The sequence below is a fragment of the Malus domestica genome, chromosome 03 (genome assembly GCF_042453785.1).
Source record: "Malus domestica chromosome 03, GDT2T_hap1".
Taxonomy (NCBI): domain Eukaryota; kingdom Viridiplantae; phylum Streptophyta; class Magnoliopsida; order Rosales; family Rosaceae; genus Malus; species Malus domestica.
In genome coordinates this window covers 12,176,827-12,193,187 of record NC_091663.1, presented here as the reverse complement: position 1 = coordinate 12,193,187, position 16,361 = coordinate 12,176,827, and the positions used below count along the sequence as shown (strand labels likewise).

Here is a 16,361-nt window from a genome sequence, read left to right as displayed (position 1 = left end):
TAAAAAAAAATTACAATCACTTATATTATGACACTAGGCGTTACGTTGAAGAATCATTCTTTGATAAATGATCAATATGAGTCAGACTCAATAGAATTTGATCAATCCTTTGTTTTTTTGTCGTTAAGGTAAAGAACTGAACCAAGAATTCTCTTTCTTTGTCATCAATCGAATTACTGTTTGAGATCAAGAACTGAACCAAGAATTCTATTTTACCACCGTTCACGTTTTTTCTTTTTCATATCAATGAATGGATCTTTTTACTTATATGACTTAGATGTCTTGTATTGCTCGAAAAAACGATTCAATTGATGGGATTGGGATTTGGAATGATACTTATGAAATCGATGAGATTGATATTTAAATATTTCTTCTTAGAAATTATTGATTTGACCCCATAAGCAGGACTACCACCCCATAGCATGTTGCCGCAAGAAGCTCGCATTTCTTCTAGAAGGCATTACACTGAAGAATTTCTCTTATCCTTTTAAATTAAAGCACACTATATAGTACTAACGTCTAGTAATATTTTTTACTAGTAAGTGAAAAGTCTAAATTTCAATTATCGTAAACCGCAAGTTAAATATGCTAAACTAAAAGTGAACCGTCACGAATTCAGAAGTATATGTGCTGACTTTATGGTATACGAGCCTTGCATTCTATTTTACTAAATTAAAATTGAATCAAAGACAGTGCGATGTCAATCATAATTTCCAAATACATAAGACGCCATGCCACCAAGGAACAAAGAACAGAGAGAAAAAAGAGATTGGATGGTGGCTGCAAAAACGTATGATTGCTATATATATATATATATATATATATATATCGTTTGTTAATTTAACTTTGTTTCTCAAATTACAACACGGAATAAGCACGAATCACCTCAATTGCGGGTGCTCTACACATCGGACATTTTCCGCTACTCTCAACCAATTTGGTAGCACATTGTGAACATGTGCACATGTGCCCACATCTGTAAGAAGAAATCAACAGAAATCGGACAACGGTGTTAGAATCTCTACATGCCGAAAAATTGAATCACGATGGTACATGTTTTGGAGTTTTACCTGTACAATAAAGAATCGATGCTGCTTTCACAACATATACAGCAAATTCCTTTCCTTACATGATCCCATTTAGACCCATCTTCTAGCAGACCGTCTTGACACGCCCCTGCAAAAGAAGGCACCTCACAAAGTCAATTCAAAGAAAGCACACAATGCATCCAAGAGGGAAATTACATGGTAAAATGTGGGAGAAACGTGTTATACATACATCTTTCCCTCGTATAAGAATGCCATCTAGAAATATTATGAGGACAGAACTTCACAAAGCTAACTGAGAGTGGTCAATGTATTGTAGACAAACCTTGTGAACCAGCTGATCTATTCAGGGCATCAGAAACTTCCTGTCTTATCGAGCGCTGCAACTCAAGTTGCATATCCATGCAGGCCTCCATCATTCGTTGCAAGTTATTCATCCTCTGTTGTAGCCTGGCCATGTCAATCCTCATATCGTTAATTATATCCCAGTCCTGTATCCATAAGCAATGTGTCAATTAAATAATCCAAAGGTAGGCATAAAAAATATTAGTGTTTCAATACCGGACCATAAATTAAGATATGAGAAGCATTGTGCAAACTCACAATTCCATAACGTTGATGCATGTCATGCTGTGGCCAATTATCAGGGTGTGACTCCTGGTCCCAAAGTGAAGAGGAAGGTATTTGCTGTGATCGTAGAGCAGTACTAGGACTACGACTCTCAACAGCATGCACTTGACCCCCATTTCGATATGCACCAGTCTGCTCTAGATCCTGTTCTGCAGATTCAGGAGAAGGTGATGTATCATCCAGCTCCCAGTCAATGGCAGCATGACTTTGCCTTTCCACATATGATTGTAACAGTCGATCTAGATTCTGACGGAAACCACTACTAAGAAGATTAGAGACCCTTCTCCTGCAACATTAATAAGATTTCCATAAGAAAAACAGATCCATCAGAAGCCTACGGCATATTCATAAATTAATAACATGTCATACCTGCTTAGGAGTTCCCTTAGCTCAGTACCAGGAGCATTATCATCATCCGGAAAATAAAATGTATCAATCTGCCTGACCGGATAAACATCCTGGTCCGATGGCTCTTCTAACCAACTTTGAACAGCCTCCTGAAAACCACTTTCCTCATGCCAAACTTCAGGAACTTCTTCAATACGACTGTTTTCTCTATCTTCGCTCTCCAACAACTCCTGGGGCCATTCATAAGCAGTTGTTTCCTGCTGTTCCTCAGCTATATCTTCCCCAACGTTTTCTCTCAAGTCATTATACTCAACAACAGGTTGTTCCAAGACCCCTTCGGCATTTTCTGAAACTTGATCCTGCCATTGTTGTACCTGAGAAGTAAATTCTTGAAAATTTACATCCCCAAGCACAGTTCCTCGTAAATTATATGTATGATCAGATCGTTCACCTATTACACTTGCCTCCCCACTCGGCTCAGACTGCTCATTAGACATATCACTGACTTCTCGCATGTTACTGTGTCCAGCATCATCTTGCAAAGTTTCTGGGGGCTGCTCAACGGCAGTGGTTGTATGTAAGTCCCCAATCATGTTAGGACCAGTACCATCCCTCCTTTCAATAAATTCAGTGATAGTTGAGCATTGCCAGTCTCTTACAACATTATCTGGAACTTCTTCTTGCCAGCGCTCTACAGAAGCATCAGGTTCTTCTGAATCTATGTCTTGAACGGCGTTGCCACCTAAATCCGTGCGATCTGATATACCACAGCGATGTTCTCGGTCCTCACTTGCCTCATCATTAGTGGCAGATTGTTCAGAAGACCCAGCTAGGACCTCATGTGTGTTGTCTACTTGAGTATCGCCATTTCTACTACCAATAGAAACACTAGAAGATGTCTCAGAGTGGCTGCTGCTTACTGGACCAGAAACAGAACTATCCAATCTGGAGCAAAAACCGTCCCTACTCAAAGAATAGATTTCAAAATATCGATGAGAAATAAATAAAAACATTCTTTTTTTCAATATAAATGTTGAAATAAAAACTTAATTCAGTATTAATCTATGAAATAAAGATTCACTGACAACTTCGATGATAAAAACGAAAAAACATATTAATGGAACCACAGTCTATAATAAAGATTTAAAAGATGCTCTAAGGGTGAAACTATATTTACATCACATACTATACTACATACATGACTAGTGTCAAAAACAAAAAATTACATGGGACAAAGTCCAAAAACACAATCAACTCCTTATTTACTACCAGTCAGAACAGCACCATAAGCAGCAATTACAGGGCCACATCATACTGAAATGGTGATAAGGGGTTAAGAAAAAGAATTCGAGTTCAATTTCACTGTGTGAAAGGTAAATTGTTTGTTGTTTAAAACTTTTCATACACAAAACCAGTGGGGAAGAAGGGAAACTGAAGAAAACTGGTACAGCTTGACAGCCTCCCACTTAATAGTGTGTCCAGAACACGTTCACCTGTTTGTTTGACCATTAAAATAAGTTGCGAGCACAAGCTAATAGCTATGTTTTGGCACCTTCCAAATAATCAAAATTTAAAAACTTCACAATCTGCCTAATGTAATTTAGGCCACAATCATCTTTCTATTGTGGAACACCCTTCAACCCCCATAAACTAAACATATTATACCAAAAGCAATTTCACGATTCAATAGAGGTTGGGAGATATATCAAATAGCCATCCATGAACAAACCTTGGAAGATAATACAAACAAAAAGAAAATACAAATGATACCGAAAAGGAAAGAGAATTATAAGGATGGGTCAAATCATCACTCTGAGACGATGCAATTCCAACTATTTAATTGCACAAAATTTACAAAGAAATCCCACAGTAACCCGAACAAAAGGGTAGAATGAAAAGTTAAGCAAAACTTACGAAAACAAATTAGAGTACAACTTTGCAAAGAAAATGAAAGATAAATATTTTTCAAATTAAAGCAGCGCAAAAATACCTTAGACCAGAGACTGTGTGCCTTTGTCTCAATAAACCTAATTCATTTTCAGCCATGGAAGTAGGTCTCTCATCCTCAATCACTCTAGCATTTCGTAAGAATCTTCCTCTAAGCAATGACTGCAGGAGAAAAGAGAAACAATATTGGTATACCAGTACCCAAAAGGATTTTCCATGCCTTAAAGTTTAAAATCAATAGAAATACGCATTATTACACTTATATAATATAGCGCTAACAAGTAACAATATTGGTTTTCGTTCAAATATCACCTGTGTGGATATTCACATTATCCGATGAAAATAAAAATCATACTTACAAACTTTCACAAAAATTACGATGTAAGTTCAAGTATAATTAACTCAAAAAACCCATTTTTAAAGAGCAGAGCACCCATATGATAAGCAAGTGAAGATATGGAAAGCATTATAGCCATGAACCTGAATGCGGTTGCGGTGAGCAAACTGTGATACAGCCTGGTGCTCCAACAAGACTTGAAGTTCCCTTTGTCTTTCCCTCTCAGCCTTCTTTACCATATCCAGCATAGCCTGTCTACCACATAATTTACGAATTCCCCTTCGTGTATGCCCAGACCGGCCTTCAGTTTGGTTAACAATCAATCCATCACGAACTCTTTCAATTTGATTACCAATTTCAGCAGGTTGTTCTCCTCTATTGTCACCAGAAGCACCTCTCTGCTGGCTGTTAAGTCGCACCCACTCCCTTACAATTCTCACCCTCTCCTGTTCAGTTTCACCAAGCCAGTCTGCCCTTGAATTGTTATTCAAACGAGAACCATTTGACATATATTCAGCCCCACCACAAGCCATCCATTCCCTGAAAACTTGCCTCACCCTCCCCCTTTCAACCTCCCCAAAATCAGAATGCTCACTGCTAAAATTACTGCACTCCTCATGTTCATTTGACGACCCAATTTGACCTCGGGACCATAATCGGCACTCACTCTCACCCACTCTCACATCCTCCAAATCACCTGGGTGGTCACTACCGTGGTCTTCAGTAGTGTCTGCTCTCGAGATCTCATCTATCAACCTATCACTCCTTTGTAGAATCAACCTCTCACTATCTCTCTCTTGGGAACGACTCGAGACATGCTCATCCTCAAGCTCTCGCCACCTTCGTAGCAGGGAGGATGCGCGGGTACTCATGCTCCCTTCGTCACGTATTCGCCTAGATGAATGAGACTGAGAGTCTCTGAGGAAGGAAGGTTCAAGCACAGAAACATTGTGTGGACCAGCAATAGCCATTCTCGAAAATCCAAACTAAAAACTCGTTCTTCAACCCATCTGTATAAAACGCATAAAAAGGCGCATTCTTTACAGGAATTACAATCAGATGATTCTTTAAAAAAACAGATCATCAAATTCAGCAAGATTAGCTAAGCTCGTAGCCATTGTCTCTGTCATCATTGCCAAGACAACGGTGATAAAACATATTCATCCAACCCAACACCCATTAATTATCCAATTCCTTCAATAAATCATCACAGCTGTGACATATTCCTTCACCTTTGCTGTATCCAGAAAACAAAAACAAAATCAATATTTTACCTTCAAAATACTATCAATTAGTTAAAAGAACGCCTACATTATATACCTCAAAACGTAGATGGGAAGAAATTGAAGAAACAAAAACTTGCCAAAAATCCAAAACCCCGAAATCACCGGAGTCAAAATTCAACAACTCCTCAATCCTCTGTTTGGTCTCTGAGAAAATGCACAAACGGACAAGAAACTAAGCCGTAGAATCCCATATTCCCCACTATTTGGAACCCCACTAACATCCCAACACCACATTTAGACTTAGTCAACCTTAAACTTACCACACCTAACAGCCAAACCCCCAGATTCACAAATCCATTTTCCATCATTTTCCCTAAACTTTCTCGGAAACCAAACAGAAAATTGAATCCAAAACTAAATCGGCATTACAAATCAACCACTCAGAGAAATCAAAACCCACGAAATCACCGAACAGAGCATGAAACCGCGAGGATTTAAATAAAACACTGGGGAAATTTGAGGAGTGAGAAACTTACCAGCGAAGCTCTCTGCCTCATGATTTGGGAGTAAAGGAAACGAAAACCCTAGCTGTGTAGAAAATAACAGGGGGAGAGAGAGAGAGAGAGAGGATTTAGAGAGAGAAAGTGGAAGTTTCACAGAGAGAGAGAGAGAGAGAGAGAGAGAGAGGGAAGAGCGGCGAATTTGCGAAGAATAAATCGACACAGTAAACGGTTGGGAGGCTTTTCCCCCATAAATATTTGCCGTCACGCCAACGTCTACAAATTTCTAGGGGGGGCCGCCAGGGGCTGTCACGTGGCACGTGTTCGTTCGGTCGTTTTACGAAACCTGCCAAAACTTAAATTTAACGGGAAGTGGGGAGCAAGCTTGGGAGATGGAGACGGCGTCGTTTGGATGTCAGTCGTTAGGGGATACGGCGCCGTTTGGATGGCTTCCTTTTGTAAGGATCTCAGTGGTGTGTGCAAGTCAGTAAGTGGGCTCCCTTTTATTATTCCAATTTATTATGACATTACTCAAAGAAATTAATTATCAATTTATGATGGAAAGAAAATATGGTTTAAATTATTGGAGACCGGTTGCGTTTTCTTCCATTTCGATGGAGATGGTACAACCTTTGAGGCATTTTTCACCATACGTTTGTTGGAATAATATTAGGAGAAATGTTATAGGGTTCTCTCAAATATGTCTGCTTATAGTTTACCGTTAATTTTTATATTAATATTATAAAATATTATGTAAAACAAATAAGGTAGCAGATAATCCATAAAAAATCTCACTTAAAGTGTTTCTCGAATATTAATTTGAAAGAATACTTATGTAATTTTATTATCAAAAGAAAAAAGTAATACAATCATTTTAATGTTTATACCATATCATATGACAAAGATGTGCCAACCAATAGAATTAAGTTTACGAAGGATGTGGAGCACATATACGTACATATATATATTTATCTGCAAAGATAAAGGCATAACTAGCTATCACTCAGTACTACGATCTAGTAGTATTCATCTTTACTTGTAACTAAGAGGTCTTAGGTTTGAATCTCACCAAATAAAATTTTGAACAACATTATTACTAACTCATTGTGAGATTTAGCCTATTTCTCCACCCTAATTTCATTTGTTTAAAAAAAAAAAAAAAACAAAAAGGCATAACTAGCTAGGTTATATTATGGAAAACCCTTAGATATGGACCAATCAACTCCCATCATCAGTAATCCACAAAGTCCAATCTCTTAATTTGTATAAGTTAAAGCTCGACCTCTTTAGAATTAGAATCCGTCGAGGATCATCATTGCAAAATAAAATTTGAATTTTCAAAAACAAGAGGGCCTTAAAGTCCATGAGTGCAAAGTTAGTTTTATGGAAAGATACATAGTCAATAATTATGATACAAACAAGATTAGTTTTAGGATACACGGTGAATTCGTGCAGAAATAGACCAAATGAAAATTTAAAAATGTAAATAAAAAGATGAGTGTAGAAAAAGAAACTATAAACTCACTAGTTACTCACGTTGTTGAAGAAATGGAAAATTGATATAGAAGATTTGAGAATGAAGTTAGGCATCACCAAAAAAGTAAAAACGGAACAGTATTAAATTAAACTTTTTATTTTTGAACAAACGATATTATTCAATTAGTGAAACAAAAAGTATTGAATTCATCAAGAAAAAAGAATGAAGTCACCATGTGGCCCTTGGTGGTCATAAAAGATATTTAAAATTCTAGCTTTTAGATAGGTGCATTTGGCTCATGAAATCTATGCATCAACCGAAATCTTGAATGATGTAGTTATATAAAAAGTCGTGTTAGATCTTAATAAAGTTTGCCTCAAATCAACACGAGTGAATTTTTAATTTCAAATTAATAAAGTTTGCTCATTACATAGTTAGATTAAGTTTTTTTTTTTTTTTGGGTAATTCAACAGATTGAGTCTTCTTTGTTCTAAAGCAATTGAAGGTGTTTGAAAGTTTATTTAAAAGTGCTTATGTATTTAAAATTGATAAAAGTATCAGTTACGTGCTCTTTTTTTTTTTTAAGAAACAATTCAAGCGATTTTTTTTAAAATACTGACATTTTAATTAAAAGTTTAATAGTGCTTCTAATAGAAGCGCTCCAATTGAATGTACTTCTAAACAAAAGTGCTCTCTAAAGAAACATTTCCATACAGGCTATACAAATGATTGTTAAAGAATGGTTTTCTAGTATGAATAATACTTGCATTCTCTATTGGGATATGAGCTCATTCCCTCACTTGCAATAACGTATTTTTACTGTAGAAATTTCATAATCAAAATCATTCAATTTTTTAATGTTCATTTGAAGATCATTTTTACAACAAATCCTTCAAAAATAAATGAACGGCTCATCATTAATATGTTACTTGGTACCTAAATCCTTGATTTATTTAATACATTTGGATGACTAAACAGTCTCCGTTTTGAATGATTTTTTGTAGAGACAATCTTTCAAATGAAGATTAAGAAATTGAACGATTTCATTATAAAAATTATACGGTGAAGATACGTTATTTGTAAGTGGGGGAATGAGCTCATCATTCAATGGCCAAAGGGGAATGCAAGTATTATCCTTCTTGTATTAATAAATGGTACGTTTTTCAAAGGATAATAATTGCGTTCCCCCTTTGGGAGAAGGCATGTAACATCTCATATCGTCTAGGAGAGTGGATCATGTAAACTTTATATGTATATTCCCATTTCCACCGTAGCATGATTTTGTCCGTTTTGGACCCCAACCACGCCCTCACGGTTTTGTTTCTGGGAACTCACACGAGTAGAACTTCCCAATGGGTCACACATCCTGGGATTGCTCTCGCGCGAATTCGCTTAACTTCAGAGTTCTGATGGAACCCGAAGCCAATAAGTTCCCAAAAGGCCTCATGCTAGATAGAGATGAGAATATACATATAAGGTTTACAGGATTCACTCCCCTGGGTGATGTGGGATGTTACAATCCACCCCCCTCAGGGGCCCGACGCCCTCGTCGGCACACTTCCAACCATGGATGTGACAATTTGGTATCAGAGTCAATCCCTGGCTGGAAGTGTGCCGACGAGGGCGTCAAGCCCCTAAGGATGGTGGATTGTAACATCCTACATCGTCCAGGAGAGTGGATCATGTAAACCTTATATGTATATTCCCATCTCTACCTAGAATGAGACCGTTTGGGAACTCACTGGCTTCAGGTTCCATCAGAACTCCAAAGTTAAGCAACTTTGTGCAAGAGCAATCCCAGGATGGGTGACTCACTGGAAGTTTTGCTCGCGTGAGTTCCCAGAAACAAAACCGTGAGGGCGTGGTCGGGGCCTAAAACGGACAATATCATGCTATGGTGGAGTCGAGCCCGAGATGTAGTGGGGGTTCGGGCCGGGATTTGACAATGCACATATCCCACTTCTTTCTAATAACATACATTAACAATATAAATTTCATAATCAAAACGTTCAATTTCTTAATCTTCATTTGAATAAAAAAATCATTCAAATCAGAGATCATTTAGTCACCAAATATGTGAAACAAATCAACGATATGAGTACCAAGTAATATATTCATAATGAACCATCCACTTATTTGATACATTTGAATGCTTAAACGATCTCTTATTCGAATAATTTTTTGTAAGGATGATCTTCAAATAAATATTAAGAAGTGAACATTTATTATTATGTATTTAAAAATAAAAAGGTAAATCTCAGTTTACTACCCTCAAGTTTCGTGGTTTTCAACATTTGGTACATGAAGTTTTTTTCGTCCCAGAGTCATACCTAAAGTGTTAATTTTGGGATAGTCTCATACATCCATTAGTATGGTGGGTTGGTGCAGAGGAAAGAATGGAGGGATAAGGGAGGAAGGGAAGGGCGGGGAAGATGACCAATATATATATATATATATTGTCTCCAATTTTTTTTTAATTTTTAATTTCCATGCGGACCCCTTAATGACACATGGTGCTCAATCATTATCCATATGGGCGTCACGTCATCAGTTAACATGAGACTTAACTACCAGACTAGCGGATGTATAAGACTGTCCCAAAATTAGCACTTTAAGTAAGACTTTGAGACGAAAAAAACTTCATATACCAAATGTTAAAAACCACGAAATTTGAGGATAGTAAACTGAGATTTACCCAAAATAAAAATACGTTATCCGTAAAAGATAAGATATGTGCATTCTTCCATAAGGAAGGCAAAGTATATCAATGGAATCGGCCATGTACTTAAACTTCCGGGATTAAGTTTTTTTTTTGTGTTTTTTTGGTCAATCTTTCTGAATTAGTTTAACAAAAGTAAATTGGAATAATTAATAAATCTTTTAGCCTGTTAACAAGTTGGTAATCCATCAAATTATTCCGACCAAAAGAAAATTTCAAACTAAAAAATCCATAAAAATATGTCTCTCGACTTCAGTGTTGCCAACCATGTCGGTGACAGTACACTTGTGTAATAAATCGTGGCTTCGGTTTATAAAAATGAAGGCCTAATCGGATAAATGGTCCCCGTGGTCATAAGGTATTCGGATGATAGCCCTTGTGGTAAAAAAATTCGGATTTAAACCCCTGTGGTATAAATCTGTTAGGATTTATGCCCTTCTGTAAATAATGCTGACGTGGCTGCCACATATATGCCACGTGGCTGCCAAATGTCTGCCACGTGGCAAAAATAATAATTTTTTTTTTTAAACCTGATGTTTTACATAAAAAAAAAACCCAGATCTGCAAGAAGAAGAAGAAGAAGAAGAAGGAAAAGGGAGAGGGAGGAGGGTCGCGCGGGGAGAGGGCTCCGGCGAGGGGGGGAGCTGGTCTCCGGCGGGAAGAAGAAGAAGAAGAAGAAGGAAGAGGGAGAGGGAGGAGTCGCGCGGGGAGACCAGCGGGAAGAAGAAGAAGAAGGAAGAAGGAGAGGGAGGAGGGTCGCGCGGGGAGAGGGCTCCAGCGGGGGGGGAGCTGGTCTTCGGCGGGAAGAAGAAGAAGAAGAAGTCCGGCCGGGGGGGGGGAACAGGCGGAGGGCGGGGGGATCTTCTGGGTTTTTTTTTATTTTTTTATTTTATAAAAATTCAGGTTTTTAAAAAAAAATAAAAATTATTATTTTTGCCACGTGGCAGACATTTGGCAGCCACGTGACATATATGTGACAGCCACGTCAACATTATTTAACAGAAGGGCATAAATCCTAACAGACTTAGACCACAGGGGTTTAAATCCGAATTTTTTTACCACAGGGACTATCATCCGAATACCTTATGACCACGGGGACCATTTATCCAATTAGGCCTAAAAATGAATGGTGCTTATTGTCTTATTATATTGTTAACACTATTTTAGTTAGTTCGATGCCCCAACTAACCGTTGATGACCTTGAGTAATAACATTGTGCCCAAAATGGGCTACATTTGATCAACATTTGATAAGGGTAACTTTGGATGCGGTCCCTATTTAGCAACATTTTTTTATTGAAACCTTGTTGGTTTTCGATTTTTTATTGAAATCCCTGAAATTAATGCAATAATGCATTTCTATGTAGGTTATTATAATTTTTAAATTAAAATTTGATATTTGTAGTTATTTATTATCACATCTTGGATTCGACTCCACCGTAGCACGATATTGTCAACTTTGGGCCCCAACCACACCCTCACGGTTTTATTTCTAGGAACTCACACGAGAACTTCCCAGTTGATCACCCATCTTGAGATTGCTCTCGTGCGAACTCGCCGGTTTTATTTCTAGGAACTCACACGATAACTTCCCAGTGGGTCACCCATCTTGAGATTGCTCTCGTGTGAACTCGCTTAACTTTGGAGTTCCTATGGAATTCGAAGGCAGTGAGCTTCCAAAACGTCTCGTGCTAGGTAGAGATGAGAATATACATATAAGGCTTAGAGGATTCACTACCTGGGCGATGTGGGACGCTAATTTATATTAATGAGATTTTAAATAAAATCCATAATTTGTTGAAAATATTTATAAAAAAATATACTTAAATAAAACCAATGATTTGTCAATACTTGTATTAATGACATTTTACATACAAAAAATTGGTAATTTTTACGATACATTTTACATACAAAAAGTTGGTACATTTTATACAAAATAAAGGTGATACGTTTTATATAATGGGTACATTTCATATAAAAAAAACGATGGGTACATTTTACACAAAAAAGAGATGGTACTTACAAAAAAGAAACAAAATGGGTACATTTTACATATAACAAAGTGGTACATTATTTTAAGACAAATGGGTAAATTATTAATAAATTATGGGTACAAATAAAAGGTCAAAAAATATGAGTACAAATAAAAGTTTGAAAAATATGGACACAAAAAGAAATTAATATATGGGTACAAACTAAAACTGAATAGAAAATTGGCACAATATAAAAAAAAGGTTGCAAATTAAAATGGGTACAAAATAAAAATAAAAATATATGATACAAAATTTAACCATAAATATAAATATATCAAATGTAACGTTTCTAACGCTAAATGAATAATTTATAAATAAAATTTAATTATCTTGATACGTAAAATATTTTATTATTGAAATAATTAATGATGTTTATTAAAACCAAGGACCTTGATTAAAAATTAAAAAGGAATAAAGTTTCAATCAATGGAGTTGAAAAAAGAGGGATGAAAACCTAATTTCTCCTTTGATAATTATCCAACTCCGAGCAATCTTAATTATTGCTGGATTAGGTCCGTTGGCTGGTATTTGTTTAGTCAATTTGTTAGTATACATTTTTATTTATTTCTTGCAATTGAATAGAACATATCAAAATATAATTAAGGAACCAATATAGATATGAGTGCGCGGAAACCATTTGTAGGAAAATAATTCTCAAACTCCCTTTTGTTCCGTTGTACTTTTCTTCTTATTAGATGTTAGATTGAATAAATAAAAGATTATTAAACGAAAACTAAGGCTCTAGAAGAGATGTTAGGCACTAGTTAGGCAACGGATTGGAGCCTATCGTCTAGGTAGGTGGGAGCTTAGACAGATTTAAGTAAACTTATTATTATCGTATAAATAAGTACATGTTTATACATATTGTATTGGGACACATAAATTGAAATTTAGAATGACATGTTCATTATAAAGTAACATAACATATTGAAAACATAGAGAACCAAAATATAATGAGTGTTCATTTAAGTATTTAATGTCTCTTACAATTTATCAAAATAATAAAATACAAAATGAAAATGATCTATTTTATGTCTAAGTGCGAGCCGATACCTAAGTGGGTAATTGGGTGGGTCTAGGCAGGCGCCTAAACAGGCTAGGTGGCCGCCTAAGTAAGTCTAGGTGACCTTTCTTAATTTTCAAACGCCTAAGATGAATCATGACGGTGACCAGCCATCTAACCCCTAGGTGATGCTAAGCGGGAATTTTTAAAATAGTGACGAAAACAAATGGATAGTGTTAAAGAAAATGAGTTTGCCAAAATGATATTTATTATTATATTAACATTGAGGGTGATGACATAACCCAACTCAACTCAGGTCCAAGTCCACATTCCTTGATATTAAACTGAATATTTCATTTTTCTTTGCTAATATTTTGAGTTTTAGAAGTGAAATTAAAAAAGCACTAGTTAACATGGTCTCATAATTTATTGTTTTTAAGTACACATTATGAAATCCACATGCAGCTCTGTCTGTAATTGCTTGATACGTGGCCCCGACTAATTTAGCTTTGAGGCCAAACCCCACAGCTTTTGCTGCATGCATCTTGTTTTTTTCGTAATGGCATTGGCACATCTACTTACCTCTTTGCATGCATGGATCCCAGAATACGTGAACATTCACGTTCTTCTGCCGCTCTAGCTCACTATCATCTATAAAATGCTTATGATTTTTTTTTTTTTTGGGTTAAGGCATAGTTCAAATGATTGAAAGCGTTTAATCAAGGACTCAAGCACTTAGTAGTTTTTTTTTTTTTTTTGAACAAACAATATTATCTACACTAAGGAGGAGGGGTAGGCTAAGCCTCACGATGTGCTAGCAATTATGTGGTTCAAGTTCGCCTTTGGTGATAATGGAACTTAAGTCCTCTCATTTACAAGTGAAGAGGAATAACACTATGCCGTAGTACTCAATGGTAGCACCTAGTCAAAAGATTAGAACCAAATCTAATCTAACCTCGTGGCTTGAAGGCCGGAAGCGTAATGACCATAATTTTAACCTAATTTGGTCATGAAAACATTGCAAAGAAATATCATCATATCAAGAGTTAGTTGATAAGAAGATTCATTATTTAAAACGTGTTTTTTTTAAAGATAAAAATGCATCAACAACGTACATAAGGTACATGTGTGGAGATGGACTCAGAACATATTAGTCATTTTATTCTTATACAAACGATATTATCTACATTAAGGATGTAGAGAAGTATGTTAAGCCTCACAATGGGCTTACAATAATGACGTTCAAATTTGCTTTGAGTGAGAATCAAACGTAAGAACTCTCACTTACAAATGAAAGAGAATATCACAATACCGTTGTACCAAATGACAACATATTAATCATTTTACCATTGGTGATTGACAAAGATAATTTTCTCACTACATAAGCAAGTATAAATAGATTTATGTACTCAATTTTGCTTCATGCATCTCTCCTTGCCACCTTCTTTTTTACGAGGGGAAGTATCTCTCTTACCAACAATCCAGAAAATGTGCACACAAAAAAAGACTAATTGTAAAGAAAATGGTTACCAAATCAACGTCTGCATGTGGACAAGACAATGAGACGTCGACAGAGAGATACATAAAATGTGTTAGGTTACCCGTCTTTCAAATCCTTTTCTTGTTGATGTATATAGCTCTGCCCCTCCTTTTTCACATTGTCGTCCTTCGGGTCCTTGATCTTAATGGCATATTTTTTTTGTAGTACAAGACCAAGCAGAAATAGCCCCAGCTTACAGGAATGTAGTGGAGGGGTCTAGAACAGAAAGGCTGATAGCTTTGCTTTGAGAACACAACTACCACATCAAAATGTATTTACCGATTTAGTTCTTAAATTATAATTTTAGCAAAAATTGGATCTCTAAATTTTTTTTTGGGTAAAATAAGTTTCTTAATTCATTAAAACTGCTAATTTCATCCCAAATATTATATTAAAAGCTACTAGCATATGGGCACACACAAAGTGTGTGAGAATTTTTTTTTTTATATTTTGTTTTTGAAATAGAAGGAGAGAGGAAGAGAGTGATAGAGAATGTGGGAGTGAGAAGGTTTTATTTATTTATTTTTTTAATTAGAGATGTTAGGATTACATGTAGGTGATGCTTTGAAAAAAAAAAAACAGAAAAATTTGGTTGTGTGAAATTACATTTCTATCCCATATTTCTTATTCATGTTCTTTTTTAATTAGAGGGTTAAATTGGTAATTTCATAGGGTTTTGGTTGATAATGAGTGTTTTATTAATTAATAGAGATTTATCTAATTTTTCGTGAACTTAAGTCACATGACACATTTTAGAGACTAACGCCATCATTGTTTTGCCTATAAACCCTTAATGTTGCATATAATTTGCTAATCTAACGTCTAATTTACTCTCCAATGTTAACTTCATACATTATATTTTTGAAAAAATATGTCCTTAAGCTACAGTAAATTACCTATTTACCCTCTAAAGTGTGTCACATGACTTAAATTGGATGGAATAGCTTTGAAAAAAAAATATTAGGGACGCAATTGGCAGATTTTACTCGTTTAAGGACTGATTTTTCTTAAAAAAATAAAATAAAATTAGGGACCTAATTTTTACTCAAGTAATAATTTAGGGATTAAATCGGCAGTTTACCCTATTTGCGGTGTTGTTAAGGGTTGGATGCAAAGAGTACATGCCAACAGAAGGTTTGGTTATCCACCCCTTTCGGAGGCTGAGAAGACTCACAGTGGCATTTCAACCTTCCCTTAGCCACAAGTTTGGCGTCCACACCAACCTTTTTTTTCAAAAAAAAAAAGAATAGAAGGGTTGGACCCCAATGCATAATTGTAAATATATTTTCAGTAATATTAGGTAGACTAATTTTTTAAATCACATTTTCCAATCTTGTAAAGTATTATGCAAAGTATTAGTAATAAGAAACAAGCATGTTAACCAATACGTAATAATTCAATTATCAACAACTACGTCACATGATTTACAAAATATGATTAAATAGATGGTCTTCTTAGCATTATTCATATTTTTCTTCTCAATTAATGCTAGATAAACCAACTTTTATACCATATTTGGAAATCATGTGATGTGTCGTCAATAAAATATAAGCACA

At 35.8% G+C, this 16,361-nt stretch overlaps 1 protein-coding gene across 2 annotated transcripts; it reads right to left on the bottom strand.

The window, feature by feature from the left end:
- Positions 1-635: 635 nt before the first annotated feature.
- LOC103440988 (uncharacterized) lies at positions 636-6,292 on the bottom strand. Of its 2 annotated transcripts, none has more exons than XM_008379683.4 (8): positions 6,071-6,292; positions 4,452-5,545; positions 4,015-4,133; positions 2,046-2,987; positions 1,650-1,962; positions 1,372-1,537; positions 1,071-1,176; positions 636-976 (listed from the first exon to the last, which is right to left on the bottom strand). In XM_008379683.4, exons 2-8 carry the CDS (start codon positions 5,277-5,279, stop codon positions 859-861), a joined length of 2,592 nt encoding a protein of 863 aa, XP_008377905.3. In that variant the 5' UTR covers positions 5,280-5,545; positions 6,071-6,292; the 3' UTR covers positions 636-858. The 2 variants fall into 2 exon arrangements, with proteins under 2 accessions (XP_008377905.3, XP_008377906.3); XM_008379684.4 differs by lacking the exon at positions 6,071-6,292 and adding an exon at positions 5,629-6,022.
- Positions 6,293-16,361: the final 10,069 nt, after the last annotated feature.